At 39.8% G+C, this 16,781-nt stretch overlaps 1 protein-coding gene across 2 annotated transcripts in view; it reads left to right on the top strand.

The window, feature by feature from the left end:
- The first annotated feature begins 5,046 nt into the window (after positions 1 to 5,046).
- Positions 5,047 to 16,781, top strand: part of LOC102313160 (1-phosphatidylinositol 4,5-bisphosphate phosphodiesterase zeta-1) — a 21,789-nt gene continuing 10,054 nt past the window's right edge. Inside the window, exons 1-8 of one of the 2 annotated variants that reach the window (XM_005929103.3) lie at positions 5,047 to 5,513; positions 7,538 to 7,730; positions 9,430 to 9,631; positions 12,263 to 12,407; positions 12,668 to 12,820; positions 14,440 to 14,628; positions 14,837 to 14,993; positions 16,023 to 16,139. In XM_005929103.3, the coding sequence (XP_005929165.1) occupies positions 7,544 to 7,730; positions 9,430 to 9,631; positions 12,263 to 12,407; positions 12,668 to 12,820; positions 14,440 to 14,628; positions 14,837 to 14,993; positions 16,023 to 16,139 (1,150 nt within the window). In that variant the 5' untranslated portion in view covers positions 5,047 to 5,513; positions 7,538 to 7,543. The remainder of the gene's footprint in view (positions 5,514 to 7,537; positions 7,731 to 9,429; positions 9,632 to 12,262; positions 12,408 to 12,667; positions 12,821 to 14,439; positions 14,629 to 14,836; positions 14,994 to 16,022; positions 16,140 to 16,781) is intronic. The other variant, XM_005929104.3, reaches the window with a different exon arrangement.

Genomic DNA, 16,781 nt, shown 5'->3' with positions numbered 1-16,781 from the left:
TCTTACCCAGTGTTAGATGAGAAGGTGGCTACCACTCGCATACTTATGTGACTTCTGCAGAGTTAGACACAGCAGGTGGTTTGGTTTGATTAATGTCCAAATTTTAAACTGAATACATCTTAGTGTAGCTAATTTCACAAAGCATTATACGCTGGACTAGTTAATCCACTGGTTGCCTGCCAACTGCAAAGTGATGACAATATTCACGTGTTTCTAAATAATATACTTCTTAATTAGTGATTCTTAGAGCTGCTGGTGGAAACTTTATTTTTCCTTTTTTTTACACTTAGTCAGAAAACACCTGGTTGTCTCTCACTTATGCTTGCAAAAAATAACAACTGGTGATTTAACAGTAGTGAGAGGGTATTAACCTTTTCATCTCACTCTTCACAAGAAAGCAAGTTATCATTATTTCCCAAAATTTCAAACATTTTAACCAAGAGAGGGAAAAATCTATTTATTTAAACACACAGTGCCTTTAAGATGGCTTAATTGCTTATGTAAAGGCAATATATGAAGCTACATTAGGCCTCAGGTACACAGATCTAGAGACTGGTACGTGATAACCACAGATTGCCAGGGTAAACTGTGTATTTTCCGGTTGATAGATTGCTGGTTGGTGGTAGTGTCAGGTGAAATCAGTCACAAAGTGGCACTGCCCCAAAAACCTCATCCAACCTTGCTTTGGTTGCTAGCAGATTGCCACATTCCTCCATTGTTTGGATGCAGAATTATCTGCAAACACTGGGCAACTACCCAGCAAGTGATGGTGAAACAATAGCAATGCGAGCCAGAAACGAAGTCTTTCCCTTCAAAGTTCATGTAAAAGATGGGCCTTGTTGTGCAACAAACACATTTCAAAAGGGACAACTTTTACTTGTTTACTTGGATTTTTTCCCCCACAGAGACAAATATCCTGCTTCTAAATTTGTTGCCTTTTTTTTTCACAGTAGATAATCAGCAGAGGATGGATGGATGGATGGATGGACGTTCCAATACTCATATTGTAATTTGCTTGCGAAAGTGTCCTAATTTTGCAGTTTTCTTGTGCACCATGGTTTTAAGAATTAGTTACAAATCCAGTAAATATGTGTTTTATTTAAAAAGACTGAAAAGAAAGAATTTCATGAGTAAATCATGGCATGAGACTGCATATGTACTGGGTGCTGAACAAGGCATCCTATGAAGTAGGCTTTGGCAGTTTGTTGCCAGTGTAAGTGGATGAGAAAAACCTCTTTTTCTTTTCTTTTTTCCCTAATGATCATAGCTGGCTGAGCCGTAGTTGAACAAACATAGCTTGCATTTTCTGTGCCAGAAATGGCCTCAATCCACAGGGCAGTGGGTCACACTTATACATGCGCACAAACACATGAAGACAGATGCTCAAATACTTAACTGACCCAACTCAGACATTATCAGTTCTTCCATGCGGTAGAGTCAAAGCTGTCTAATAGAGGACGGTGGTCATATTTTGATGCCCAACTCCATTTGGGTTAATAAGAGGACTGTAATTAGCTGGGAGGATGGAGAAGGTATATGAACCATGTTAGGAAGCTAAATGGTCCAATTTTCCCAGTCATGTGAATGCCTTTTCCCCACATCACTCTTGGCAGTCAGTGAGGCTAAAAGACACAATTAATCTCCCATGGCTATTATGGACCCAGAAAATAGATGGGGAAAGCACACTGAGACAGAAAGGGGATATGTAATTTGCTGGGGATCACTGCACGTTGGCTGAAACCAGCTATAATTAAAATAGCAGTCAGCAAAAGTTTGACAATTGTGCTATAATTTGTAACGGGATAATTAAATTAACACTTCATAGAGGTGCTTTCTAATTATCTTGTAGTTATACTGTTTTGCGTAGCACATACATACAGTGCTAATTTTATTTAGTTCAGTTTAAGTAGCTGGAATATTTTGACAAACTGCAAAGTAACATATAAGGCAAAACCATTTAAATAAACAGTTCCTTCTTAAAAGATTTTAATGTGTTCAGGAGAGGCACTAAAGACGAACTTGTGGCATCGTCTGAACTATGCAGTAAGACACCAGAGACGTTCTACAGGCTTTGATAATACCCTGCCTCTGTGTCTGTGTTGATAATACCTCCCTGTCTGTGTCTATAGAACTCATAATTCCTGTTCTGTCAGACTGGCTCTCGGTAACCATTATTTGTCTTTAGTGGCATGAGCTGGATTTGGCAGACCTGTCACTGCATGCACGCTTGCATACTGTTTGCATGTATCAGTATTACACATTCCTTAGGATGGATTCAGATCTGTACCACTGTCTTGATCCTGAGCTGAATAACAAATGAACATCTCTGCCGCCTTCAGCTTTAACTCGCTGATTTCCCTGGGCTGGAATTTCTCCTAATAACCAACTGCCTGCCTCCCTCAACACAGCAGCACTGTCAGAGAATGAAAACTCTGATGCCTCAACAACTTGCATGCTGCTGGATGGAGTTTTTTCTCCAACAGATGGCCATTTGCTCAGGGCAATAACAATATCACTGGAATGAGATAGCAGGAATACTAAGCAGTTATGAATTTGGGTTCATTTTCTGTTAATTTTCTGGTCATGACAAGATGTGTTCCTCAGTCTACTGGGTTGCCATGTTTAGTTTTCCTGTGATACCTGTGGGCTTTTTTCCTTTCTGTGTGCTTATTTGTTATTTTTGGCATGCCAACTACCTCTGTTACTTTAGATCTAGATCTTGGCTGTTTTGGGTCCCATTATTTTCTTCCTCAATTTCACAGTTACCTATCTAATCTCATTTTGCAAGGCAATTCAACCTCAGTCTAAGTAGCAGTCTGAGAGCGACATCTCCCAGACTGTTACGTATTGTCCACAGCCTATTTACATTAAAGCAGACATGACTCTTTAATGAAGTGTATACCATTGTAGTAATCCTCTTTACTTTTAATGTAAAAACACATAAGCTCTAACTGTGTATAGATGCTTTAGTGTATTCTAGAGCTTTGGTTGCTTCACAGCACTGAGCCGCTGTAGTTATCCCCCGACACCAGGCATTACCACTGGCATTCTGCTGTCTGACTCAAAGTTCCAATCGGCCAATGAATACCAAATCAGCGCTTTTAAATACAGCCAGGAATACACTGTCAAAAGGAAAAATGGTTCGCCGCCACCCCCACCAACACTACCCCCTATTCATCTGCAGAGTCACATTTCAAAAAAGGCGCAGGGGTTTCAGCTATTCTCATCTTGAACATCTCCCACAGGTGTGGCCGTAACTCTGTCTCGACACACTCTTGCACTTAAGCCCTGGGATGATATCAAACCAAGATCTTAGCACAGGACAGTATTGCAGTATTTGTTTCACACCCACCCACCCACACCCACACACTTAGAGAAGCACACATATGAACTGCTAATCTTGTATTCACCATCATCAACTCTCCAGAATGCACAGATGCGCACAAGCAGAGACACAAAACCTGACAGCTACGTACACAAGCGTAGTGTGCTCCCAAGTGAGCCCAGCTAACAGACTGTGGAGAGGGAGGTGCAGTGATGCAGAGACATGGGGCCATACACGGAGCTTCAAGTTCACTGCCTGGGAATTATCACATCAAACTTGTATGCCCAATGGTTCTGACAAGCCCAAGGCCAAACCATTAAAGCCTGGTGTAGACAGAAATTACTTCGCAGGGCTATGACTGGGCAATGACTGCTGTTGTGCACCAGTGATTCACACCAGCCAATAGGAGACAGATTTACACAGGCAACCAGGAAGGAAGTGCTTGTCAAACCAACACAGAGTTAGTGGATATGCTTACTTCATTCACATGCATAGATTAGTTTCATGATGTATTCACACTTTCGTCCACTGTGGCATTTTTGAGAATGTGGACTTTGTTCCACAAAACGAATACCGCTGAAATCAGTGTCTTGTTCTATCGGCATATATTTGCATGATATATTCATACAGTAGCTCAGTACACCCTGTAGCACTTGTAGCAGACACTGGAGATATCACGGCTTCAAATAACCATCCTGTTGGAGGAAACTGTTAGCAAGAATGCATTTGAGCCAAATCAAAATTGAAGTGCGAAGAACACATTTATCTCACGGCTACTCTTGCACAATTATAATATTCCAGTTTTACAGAGGAAACATGACTTAATTTGGGAGCATCATTCACTTCCTGTTTTATTCCAAATCTGGGAGCAATCAGACTTAATGATTGGGGGAATGGACAAGAAGAAAAATCCTTCACACCGTCTCAGATTAGAATGTACATCGCTAACATGAAGTATAAAGCAGCTACGGCTAATAATATACCATTAATTCAGTCGCAGGAGATGAACTAAAGGTTAGATTTTCCATTAAGTCACTGGCATGAACTTAGCTGATGAAAGTGGTGGATCAAACACCTGCTTGATACCAACAGCTGTAAATAACTGTTGGCATTAGTTAAATGTCACTCAAAAAGCCACGCCCCTAATTATGCACACCTTATAGAATTCATTTCATTTACATAGCGGGAATTCTAAAATATAAAAAGTGGCAAATGAGCCAGAGGAGGTTGCTGCCTAGCACTAATTAGCTCAAGTACATTTAAATGAACTGTGAAAGTGCCTAACTTGCATTAGCAAATTTTTGAGCAGTCTGAAACTATAAAATGTCTTTGTGAAACTGTCCCCATGCGGGCAGGAACATGAAGGCAAAAAGTTCTTCTTTTACATAATTTATTATCAGAGTTCCTCTATAAAAGGGATAATAGGGCGAGAAGATTTTACCAAATTAAATGTGGGGTAAAGAGTATGTTTGTGCCATCCAAGGGGGGATTCCTAATGCTATGCAGGTTACAGGACTGGCTTTAATCGTGAGAAGGACAGATATGGGTTTCTCTCTAAGCATATATAAGACCCTACAATGACAGAGAAAAAACCCAAACAATCAAATGGCCCTGGATGAGCAAACACTTGCTGACAGTGGGAAGGAAAAACTCTTTTAACAGGAAGAAACCTCCAGCAGGATCAGGCTAAGGGAGGGAGGGACATTCAGTGCAAAGCATTATTAAAATTATTACAATTTCAGTGGTCACCAGGACATACACACTGCTTGTGAAGAATCAGCAGTTGGATAATTCATTGATTACCCATAAAGACTATTTTAAAATGCTGTGTCCACAGGAAACGACAGCTGGCCCTACACTACCCTTTTCTCTGATGCAGAATTCTCTCATATTCAGGTGCCAAGTGTCTTTCTTATATTGTTTATGGTACCAGCAAGTCCGCCCTCGATGCCTGGCAATGTGAGCGCTAGAAAGACATAGGGCGTATAATCCTCCTGTTGTACGCTGTGTGTATTTATGTGTTTTCCACACTTGACCTCATAACGACAACGTCTTGTCACTATGGCAACAACTTTGTGTACTACCCCAGAAACCCGCTGAAAACCGAGATTACTTATTAATTTATTTTTACCCCGATATTGTTCCAAATACCTATACTACAGAGACTCCAAGAGCTTCCATATCCGAGGTAGGCTTTTATTTATGACATCGAGTTTTCAGGAAACAGTTGTCTGAAACATTTTAGCCTCAAAACGATACAGCATCTAAGCTAACTAATTCTCCCCCAGCTCTTTTCTAGATAGTGCAGCTAGTCTGTGTGAGAATAGACTAGCTGCACTATATATATATATATATCTTATGTAAGACTGCCAAGTTTTCCTGGACAGTTATTAATCAAAGGGATCTGCTGATAAAGTTAACGTAACTGCATGAAACGTTAATGACGGAGAGAGCAGTACTGGTGCCGTCGTGCTGCTCTCATTGTGGTGACAGATGCAGTGGGGTACCAAGCCCACTGCAGGGCTGAGGCGTATGTCTGAAATGTGAAGGGCTGCAGAAGAGAGAGAGAGATGAAAGCCGTGGAGGGAAAGAGACACACAAAGTCAGAGAAAGTCACAGACATTTTTGTCTCACTGACTGAAGGGAATGACAGGGAGAGGAGAGGGACCAAAATGAGAAAGTTACACAGAGATGTACCCTTAGTATTTGATGGAAGAGATACAGACAGGAGATGGGGGCGATGGGGGGGAGGCATGGAGGATGAGAGGATGGGAGAACTTTGTCTAGAGCAAACACCGTGGCTTTTATTCTCTCTCATGCTGAGTTTGAAAAAAAAAAAAAAGTAGTGTTTTAACAGTGAGCTGAGGTAAATGCTGAGATGCATCTCAGGCTTGACATTTCTACTCACTACTTCCTGTGTATTTTTAGAGAGCAAGCGGTGTATTGTGTCTCTGAAACGGGAAGGTAAAATATCTAAAAGGTGACATGAAAAATATTCTAAGCTGTTAAGTCTTAAATGGGCCTAAATCTCACACTTTCTTCCTTCAACACTATCATTATGGAAATTAAGTGTTGCAGAAAGTCATGAGCATTCCTAAGTTTCATGCGTACTATTTGATTTGCAATTTTTTCAATTCCAAAGAAATGATCAGTCTCCAATTTTTATGGTAGTTCCATTTTAATGGAGAGAGACAAAATATCAACCAAAAACACATCACATACAAGTTATGAATTGATTTGCATGTCACTGAGTTAAAAAAAAAAAAAGTATTTGATCTCCCAAGCAAAACATCACTTAGTACTTGGTGGAGAAATCACTGTTGGTAAGTACAGCAGTAAGTCGTTTCTTGTAGGTGGTTGCCAGGTTTACACACATCTCAGGAGGTATTTTGGCCCACTAGTCTTTACAGAAGTTAGACCACTCCATGAACTGCTGGAAAACCCATCAATGACTCATATTCAGTGTTCTGGCTGAGGGAAGTAGGTTCTCATCTAACATTTTACAGTACTCCCATCCATTGGCCCTCAGTGCGGTGAAGTTGTCATGAACTAATAGAAGAAAAACAGCCCCAAAGCATAATATTTCAACCACCATGCTGTGGAGATGGTGTTGGGTCATTCGCAGCATTTCAGTTCCTCCAAAAATCGCAGGTTGACTTCCTTTTGGTGTCATCTGACCACAGCACTTTCTCCCAAGCATTCTCTGAAGCATTTAGATGTTCACTGGCAAAGTTAAGACCAGGACCCTGAAAGACCCTTCTTGAGCAGTAGAACATTTGCCGGCAGTGCAAGATTTCAAACCATTACAGTGTAGTGTGTTCTTGTTGACTGTGGTCCCAATTGCTTTCAAATCATTAACACACTCCTCTTGGGTAATTTTGGGTTGATCCACCACCTTTCACCACATTCTCATTATGTTGATGATCTTGTAGCTCATTCCAGCCTTTTGTAGGTCTAAAATCTTGTCCCTGACATCCCTTGACAGCCCTCTCGTCTTACCCACGCTGATAGAGAGGTTCGACAGAAGAAACTGATTGTGTGGACAGGCTTTAGACACATAAGAGTTAAGATCAGAATGATCTGTAATCGGCTGATTAATTATAATCTGTGTTTTACATGGGCAAACAGCCAATCTGTAGGAGCTGGAATTGAGAACAAATAGAGCAATAAGAGTAACAATAAGAGATTGCAAGGCTGTATAATTGTGCACAGGGATAGATGAAGAAAAGCAAGCCCCCCTCCAGGAGAGCTGAAATCCATCAACTCTACCAAGTCTACGCTGCAGGACTGGAAACTTTGAGTGCCCGTGCACTGCTGACGTTCCTCCACAAGGAGCAGAAGGAACTCACAGCAAATGAAGAAAAAGCAGAGAGTTTGATCGATAGATTTGAGATCAACGAGACAGGTGAGTAAAGGGAGAAATGTGGACAATATCTTTGGCCTTGCTGTTCATCATCATGAGAAAAAATACTCTATTCTTTGGTGTTGTCACGTAAGGATGCTAATTTAGTTGTAAGAGAATTTAAAGGCTGTGATGCCTGGCTGGCAAAATGAAAGAAGGAAAGAAAAACAAATGGAAGAGTAAGGCACATCAGCCTCAGGCTAATGGACCTGGCTAATGGATGTTCTCCAATGTATTGTGGGCTAATTCACACCAACACAAACAGCAAAACAGAGAAGATAAAAGACTTACAACTAGTCTGTGCCATTAATACACAGAAGCCAGGGCTGTCCAAATTAATCAAATTTTAATTTCAGTTAGACTTTTGTCTTTCACTAATTATCAGAACAAGAGCTGTCGAAACACATACTTTTAGTTTACTGACGTTGAGTTGAGTTCAGTTTTTTAAAATGATTTTGGTGTTACTTCTTCTGAATTATTATTAAGTTCAAGTAAATCAAGTTTCCAGACCTCCATTCTAATTGTACAAGCACAACGAAACTGCAAACATGCCAACTGTGGTGTGAAACATTAAAAACAGTAAATAGGTTTTAAAAGTCTTTCCACTTTATTTCAAAGATCTATTTCTGCTCTTTTTAAAGTGTAATAAACCCACTGTTTTGCCGAAGTTTGAGAGTAATTGAATTAAATAAGATTGTCCAATGATGTTCATACAGATTTGCGTCATAATTAAGGATCCCTAACAGAAGACCTCACTTTCTACCATTCTTTGCATAAACAAATGTGCTCATGTTTTTCTTTTTCTGCACTTGCATGAAAACTGTATCACACATTTCTCTCAACAAACTCAGTTATTCGTAGAGGAATTGCAATTTTAAAAAAAAACAACGTATTAAATCATACCATAGTTGGTGATTTTATTCAAAATAAATCAGAAAATCATCCAAACTGCTAAATGTAAAAGCAGATACAGTTGGTATGAACCATCAGCAGTGTAGTCAGTAAAATCAACCGTTTTCACAGCAGACAGTTTGTCACAGCAGGGAGAGCTCTGATGGTGGTGAAAGATATTTTATTAATGAAGTTAGACATGGCACTGAATCAGCTTACACAATACCAGGAACCCACAGCTGGTTCACCCAAATGAAATGCAGTCTTTTTTTTTTTCTTTTTTAATTTAATGTCAGATTTCTTTCCATTAAATTCATCATTTGAGCTGACTGTTCAGCTGAATGAGTTTTATTCCCACCTCAGACTAAAGATAATTACAGTACACTTGTGACATCACAATTCATTACCAGCAGAAACTTCACAGAGGCTACATCATGGCTCTGGAGACGCTCCACTGGTCAGTCCTCTGCTGTAATCTAATTTCAAATTTCTAAACAGCTATTTGATGGACTGTCACGAAATTTCACCCAGCTACTTGTGGCTGTAGGAGGATGACTTATAATGACTTTAGTGATTCCCTAACTTTATTATCTAGCATGATCATCAAAGAGGTTTATGACCAAATATCTATAACACACCAGCCGTAACTCTGCCAGAGATGTTATAAGAAGGACTATTGTTTTACTATTAAAGTAACATGGTATAGATAGAAATTAAATGCAGTTATCTGGCTTGATTGTAGATGCTGTTCTTCTTCTTTTTTTAATCCTTAAAGATGAAATTTAAGTCTTCTCAATTCCTCCTCTTCCAGCCAGAGAAAACAGCTCAATGACCTTTGAAGGGTTCCTCAGGTACATGGAGTCCAAAGAGTGCTGTGTGTTCAACCAGGCCCACACATCAGTGTACCAGGACATGGACCAGCCTCTTACCAGCTATTTCATCTCCACATCACACAACACCTACCTGACCGGAGATCAGCTAGTAGGGCAAAGCAGCCTGGATGCCTATGTTAGGTAGGGAAGCAATGTTTACATACAGTGTTCCTCTTCATTTAGCAGTATTTTAAAAAGCCTCGCCCAATGCCAGAGGGAGTACTGTGAATATGTTTTAAGGCACTAAAGTTAAATTGAGAATGCTTTGAATAGATTATATCATAAATAGGTTTTAGTGGATAAGTCGAGTATGCTTTACTAAGCACAGCAAATGGGAACCACCGCCCCCCCCCACACACACACACAAATATAATCAATGTTTGGTGTATCCAACCTTTGCTTTTAAGTTTCAGTGCCCTCTGTCTCTTCATATAATCCAAGACTGACTCTATGAAATGGAGATCAGGGTTCTGTGGGAGATATATCAACAGTTCTTAGACTCTTTGTTCTTCTTGCCTCTGAAGATAGTTTTTTTATGATTCCAGGTGTATTTGCTGCCTGTATATAAAAGATGGATGTAGTCAATATGACCTTACCCATCGGTTTCTTAATTCTGACTCATCTTTTTGGCCTTCTCCATGTTATTTTTGTATATTTATTTTTTTTTGGAGCCAGAAGTGAGCTACTTTAAATGAGAAGAATAGAGTTCTAAGTTATCAGCTAAGGCTTCCAAGCTTGGTTAGCAAACTGTATTCATAAACTGCACGGATTCATTGCACAGACACACATTCTTTGACAGGTTGTACCACATACTAAGCACTACAGATTTTCCTTCCCACTGTCAACAAGTACTTGCTCATAGGAGGTCTTCTGATTGTCTGGAGTTTTTTCTCATTTATTTTAGGGTTTTAACCTTACAATATAAAGTACCTTGTGGTGCCTGTTGTTGCATTGCACAGAATCGACTAGTTGTTGTATATGTGCCTTTTCAAACATGTGTTGCCAACAGAGAAGTTGCCGAGTGCCCTCTTGTAGACAAATGATCTAACGTCATAACCCAAAACATAGTTGAAGGGTGTTTTTTACTTTTAAAATTTTTACTTTTCGGTGCTACAAATGCCTTTAGTGACAAGAAATAGCAAACGTCATATAATAAATAATCTATAGATTGTAACATTTTTGTACAACCCATTTATATGTAAAATTATGCCAATACTGGTGAAAGTCTACTTGCAAATTAGCAAATTTAACCAGTAAAATATTATGACAAATAAAAAAATCTTTTTAAAAAAAGCAAAATAGCAGAACACAAAAAATGGCTGCAATGAAGCTCTAAATGCCCTACAACACAACATTAGTCTCCTTCTCCTGGCCTACATGTTTGTCATTTGGATTCTCTTTTGCGCTCTGGTTTCATTGACCCAGTCCTGTGCTGAGGCAGACAGTGAAATTGCTGTGGTGCCTTTATGGGACAATGGAGGTGATTACAAAAGAGGCTGATGGAAGCAGAAGTGCTGTATTTATGGTTCCAGTGAAAGTGCTGAGTTCCCTGGCTGACTGGTAGAGCGAACCCTTCAACCCAGCGGCCCGAGAGCTCTGGTTTACTTAGATAATGATGCAATGATCTTGAGAGGAAAGCAAACTGGCAGGAACAGTAAGCTGCTTTATAGAAATCCCACTAGCTCACAGGTGGGAGAGGGATGAAAATAACATGAAGTGAATGTATACTAGTTACGAGGAATGCATCAAAAATACTAAAATATGCACCCTGGTACTTGTTAAAACGAAGATTGCGTAACTGTGGTTGTGTATGTATCACATTAACTCTCACTTCAAAAACTGTGATATGAGATAATTGTGTTAGGTAAATTGTAAAACATAATGTTGAGAACTGCACACTTTGGTCCCCTTTTTCCAGAAAAAGGTGACACTAGTTTTATTTCAAAGCATCAAAGCTAAAAAGATGAGCAAGCCTTCTTTGGAACTTAGCATTACAATAGAAGCTGAAGAAAAGAGTTAGCTTGGCTCTCTCAGAAGTTCAAAAATGCTTCTGAAGGCACTTGTAAAGATTTGTTTAAAAACGTGTATTTTCACTCAAAACCACTAATGTACTAATGGTCAGTATTTGTAGTCAGCTAGCAATCTGTCAGTGACTGAGACTTTTTTTTATAAGTGTGTGAATGGCCTTTGATCGACTTTTTGCACTGCTGACTTCAACCTGCCAGAAAACCCGTATTTATGCAATCTTGTTTGTGTCTCTGTTTCAAGTTTTAGCTGGGCATGTTGTAACTGACTCAGAGCACTATAGTGCAGGTTACCTGATACCGAATGTGAGCACAGATACTTGTGAAGGCATGATGACATCACACCTGGAAAGACTATTTTACTGTCTGCTGTAACTCACCCAAAGAAAGCAAAAGACTGACAGTGTGTTATACTATGAACTTTGCCTGCAATAACAGAGCCACATTTAACACTTATGTGACATTTTATTACTACAAAGAAAAGCACTTGAAAGCTTACACAGACTTCAGCTGTTTTGCATGCGCCAGGCTCCATTTAAAACACAAATAACTTCTAGACAAGCATTGATTGAAAATGTCTGGAGAAAAAGGCAGATATAAGTGTGTGTCAGTGTTGCATGAAAAAAATATTATAAGCAAAGTGGTTATTTGCCCCAACCTCTTTGTGAAAGTTTTTCTTCCTCCACCGTCAGAAAGCAATCTTGTATAAGATACAGTCTGTACACGTGTGTGCTTCTGTCTGGAACAGTGCTCTGAGGAAAGGCTGTCGCTGCCTGGAGATTGACTGCTGGGATGGGCCAGACACGGAGCCCGTAGTTTACCATGGCCACACCCTCACCAGCAAGATACTTTTTAAGGATGTCATCACCACTGTGGGGCAGCACGCCTTTGAGGTAACAGCATGTAGTTTGTTACATGATTACTGCTTCTGGCGTAGCAGCCAGCTCACTCACTCTTGCCTCTGCGGGCGCCAAGAGACCCTACCGAGCAGCATTTGCTCTCATTAATAACCTCTCTTGCCTTCAAACTGCCTTTGATTTAGCATTTCAGGCCATTCTCTGTGATGTACGACCATACAGAGAGAACAGTCAAGTTGCTGGTAATAGGGTCTAAACGTTCTTTTTTTCTTTCTGGTTTGGATTTTTATTGACAGGTGTCTGCTTATCCAGTGATTCTGTCTTTGGAAAACCATTGTTCCCGGGAGCAGCAGGAGGTCATGGCCGAGTATCTTATCTCTATCCTGGGGGAAAACCTGCTGATAGCTCCCTTGGATCACCCAACTGCGGGAGACCTCCCAAGTCCAAATGTAAGACTCAGAAGATGTGAGAATTGGGCTGTGTGAGTAGCAAAAAAAAGAAAGAAAGGAGATGAATCTGTGTTTAACAGTAGAACAGCTGTTGCAAGCGGAAGAATGATGGTGTTTGCACCTGTAAATCCTCATTGTATGCCAGAGCAAAACAAAACAAGAACAAAGTGAGACCTTTTCATCGTCACAAAGGGCCTCATTAGTCTCCCTTCCTAGGCTTCCCAGGCTCCCTGTCCTCCGCAATCATGCGGGGTAAATGGACATCTGCATTTGCAAGCCTCTTTAATCTCAGAGAGTCACAAATCTAACGTAACGTAGTAGACCCTGATAAGTATCCATCACTTTGAGACTGTTGAGGCACTCGAGCCGACTTCTCCTTTGAAAGCATCTGTCACAGCTCAATATGAAGTGACCAGTATGAAAGACAATGAGACTGCAGTATACTGACTATGACGAGGAGGATAAAGGCTTTGTGGATGAATGTGTGCAGTCTCATGAGAATCTCTTTGGTACTTCTGATTTCTGCTGCAAAAATGAGCTGTGCTCTATCCTTGGAGCACATATTCTCCATATCATTTTTATCTTTATGACTTTGGAAGTAGCAGGCTTACGTAGGCCTCAGCTCTAACGGTTTCATCTTGACTATTAACCCCTGCAGCAGGGACAGTTTTCATGTTTTAAAATTATGCAGCTTCACACATGCTCAAGTTACTATCTAATTATAAAAGTGGAACCAATCTGTAGTTTTCAGGATTCCCTCATTACTCCTACTAGTTACATCAAAGGGTTTTAAAGCTGTTTACACAACTTTTTCTAAGCTGTGGAAAAGATGGAAAAGCCAGTTGTCTTGGCTCAGTTTTCAATTATCCAGAGTTATTGTGGGATTAGAAATAAGCTACAGTTAATTAACATGTTATTACACCACTTTATTCTATTTTTACTGTCAGTGTGAGGCGAAACCCCCCTCAAGAACCAATTATTCTTTCCTAAAGTGCATCAACATAAGCAAAGCCTCAATTTTAGCTCTGCAGACTATATAATTTTGTGTACAAGTGATGGAAATTTCAAGAAGTGAAGGGGCCAAGTGAAATTATGAAGCATGTAATTTTTAGACCATATGGTCTCTTACAGGTTGTTAATGCTGGCATATCTGTAATTAGTTTGAATAATTTGCCTGTGCATACAGCATGCATTGACACTCACTTGACGTGGAGCTTCCTCCAGACCATGTTTCTTCTTCTTTTTCCTTTTTTTTTTGGCTTTTAGCATATTGCTGCTCATTGGAAAAGAGAGCCCTTTAAAGTACTAACAGATATGGAGTCCGGACGGTGAAATGCAGGAGCAGATGTTCGATTCGGTGATTTGATACACCTGCTGCTTCTCTTGCTTTTCTTCTTATCTGCTCTAACTGTGTGTATGTACTGTATGCCCCGCTGTGGATGTGACTCTTTGAAGAACAGCGTCTTTGTGGCAGACCATGGCGGTGGGAGTGGGGTGGTTTGTGCAACAAAGTTTGAAGATGCAGAAACAGTTTGGCTGATGCAAATATGTGGCGTGTTTTAAAAGTGCTGTGTGGATGTTAGTTCGCATTCATTCATGTGTGACTTGATCCTGTGGAGGATTGCCAGGACCTGAAGTATAAGATCCTCATCAAGAATAAAAAGCTCAAGCGTCAGATTGAGACAGAGGATGCTGCAGAGGGAGAGGAGAGTGCAAATGAGGGTGAGGAGGAGGAGGATGAGGAGGAAGAGGATCATCAAACAAAAGCAAAGTTCTGGTCTCCCAGAAAGGCAGGGTCAAAGAAGAAAGTAAGTCAGGGTGTTTTTGTTTTTATTTTATTTTTTCCAGTCAGCTTAAAAAAGAAAAAAGAAATCATCTACAAAAAATAATGTTTGAAATGTAAAGGTAAAGGCATTTTGCATGAGGGCAAAAAGGCATAGCTTTCAACCTGGAACTGTTACTGGAATTTCAATGGTGTTTTTTGTTTGTCTCTTCTGTCCTTAATGCATTGAGTAGAAGAAGAAGGTGGTGGTAGCTGAGGCTTTGTCTGACCTTGTTATATACACAAGGTCTGTCAAGTTCATCAGTTTTAGTCACTCCAGGGACAATCAAAACTGTTATGAGAACACATCTATGGAAGAGAAGAAGGCTTGCAAGCTACTCAAAGCTTCAGGTAGAGTCATTTATTGATTTGAAATCATTAAACAGGAGAAGTAGGATTTATAGATTAAAGTAATAAAGGATGTATATTTGTAATTGTGAATGTTACAAAATATTATGATCCCAGCAGATTTCTCTTGATTTATCATCCCACTTTTGCAAAGTGCTCAGTGTGCATAATTACATTTCTCATCCAGGAGTCTTCGGATGGAAAATGCAATTACAGTATACTGGCTATAAATTCCCAGAACAGCAAAGGCATATTGAACATGACATATACGTTAGAAGGAAGTAATTTTAAGGAATAAAGCATGAGAACAAAAACCCAGAAATGTGACTCGTACTTTCATTGCTGGGGAAGTGAAAAGAGCCCTCAGAGGTTCAAATCAGCGGATAATCAGTTAAAGTGTCAGCACGCCGCTAAGCCGCAGCATACTGGAGAAACAAAGTGATAAAGAGAAATGAAATCTGTTTCCTGCTGAGGAGGAATGACACTTTTCCACACATACAGCTACATTATGAGCTGGTTGACTTGGGTGTCAGCAACCATGAGCAGTCTCTGCAAATCTAGCTCAAAAGTGTGGTGGTTTTGACAGTCTCTGCAGGAAAATCAAACAGCTACTGTGTTAAAGATAATGTATAGACTGAAGCTGTGTGCCATGCTTTTCAGTCCTCAGAAGGAGGAAAATTATACATGGATCAAAATGTAATTTCTTGAGACATTATCTTCCCTTTTTTTACATTAAACAGTATAGCGATTCACTTTCTGCAATGTTTTACAATCGCAATTCTTTATATTTGAATAAAAACAACACATTAAGGTTGACAAAACTAAAAGCTTGAGCTGTAGTGTAATGAATTTTGATCATTCCAATGAGAAATAGTGGGATATGTCTATAATCTGCTCAGGACAAATCAAATCCCTACAGATAATGTGTCATGTGGTTCCATTAAACAAATCAACAGCTGTCAAGTCTTAATCGGCATTCTGATTAATGTGACCATTGTCATTAATGCATTGTTTGTCCCGTCTCTCTTTCAGGTTCAGATTTTGTTGAACACAACCAGAAGTTCCTCAGTAGGATTTATCCAACGGGCTTGAGGATGTCTTCCTCAAACTATAAACCTGTGGAATTTTGGAATGTCGGTTCTCAGCTCGGTGAGTTGGAAGACTCACATGGAATACTCAGATACTCGCTCATTATGTACACAAAAGATATTTTAGTCAGACAGCTCCCATTTGAAATGGCTGATTCGTTACAGCAGCAAAGCAGAGTCAGAGTTTGACGTCTGAACTCACGAATGCGTTACAGTAGAGATACTGGGCAGTGATGAGCTAACATCCCCTGTAGCCTATAGGTGGATGCTACAGGCCAGAGGTTGCAGATGGGAGATCTTGCATAAAGATTTCTTTTTCTTTTCATCTTAAATAGGGGCAACTGGTTTGTTATGTGGAATTACTAAAGTGATTGTATATACTCTACACATGCACATTCCTATTTGTTTAGAGATTCTGAGATTCATTTAGTTTAGAAAAATTTTCCAAGTGCATGCAGTGTTATCTATTATGCAGTTAAGAAGGCTGCCAGAATTATGGAAATATTTAGAAAGCAGTTAATTAATTAGACCAATCCAATTACAGAAATGAATAGGGCATAAATAATAGATGGTTCCCAAACAGTTTAATTTCAGAATAATTAAAGACACCAAGGCTATGTTCACACTGCAAGCGAAAGTGCATCAAATCCGACTTTTTTGACCCTATGCGACCCATATCTGATCATGGTATGACAGTGTGAAC

Source organism: Haplochromis burtoni, unplaced genomic scaffold (assembly GCF_018398535.1).
Source record: "Haplochromis burtoni strain Fernald_Lab_line unplaced genomic scaffold, NCSU_Asbu1 Contig_77, whole genome shotgun sequence".
Taxonomy (NCBI): Eukaryota; Metazoa; Chordata; class Actinopteri; order Cichliformes; family Cichlidae; genus Haplochromis; species Haplochromis burtoni.
The sequence above is the reverse complement of the archived record's forward strand: the minus strand, read 5'-3'. Positions and strand labels throughout refer to the sequence as shown.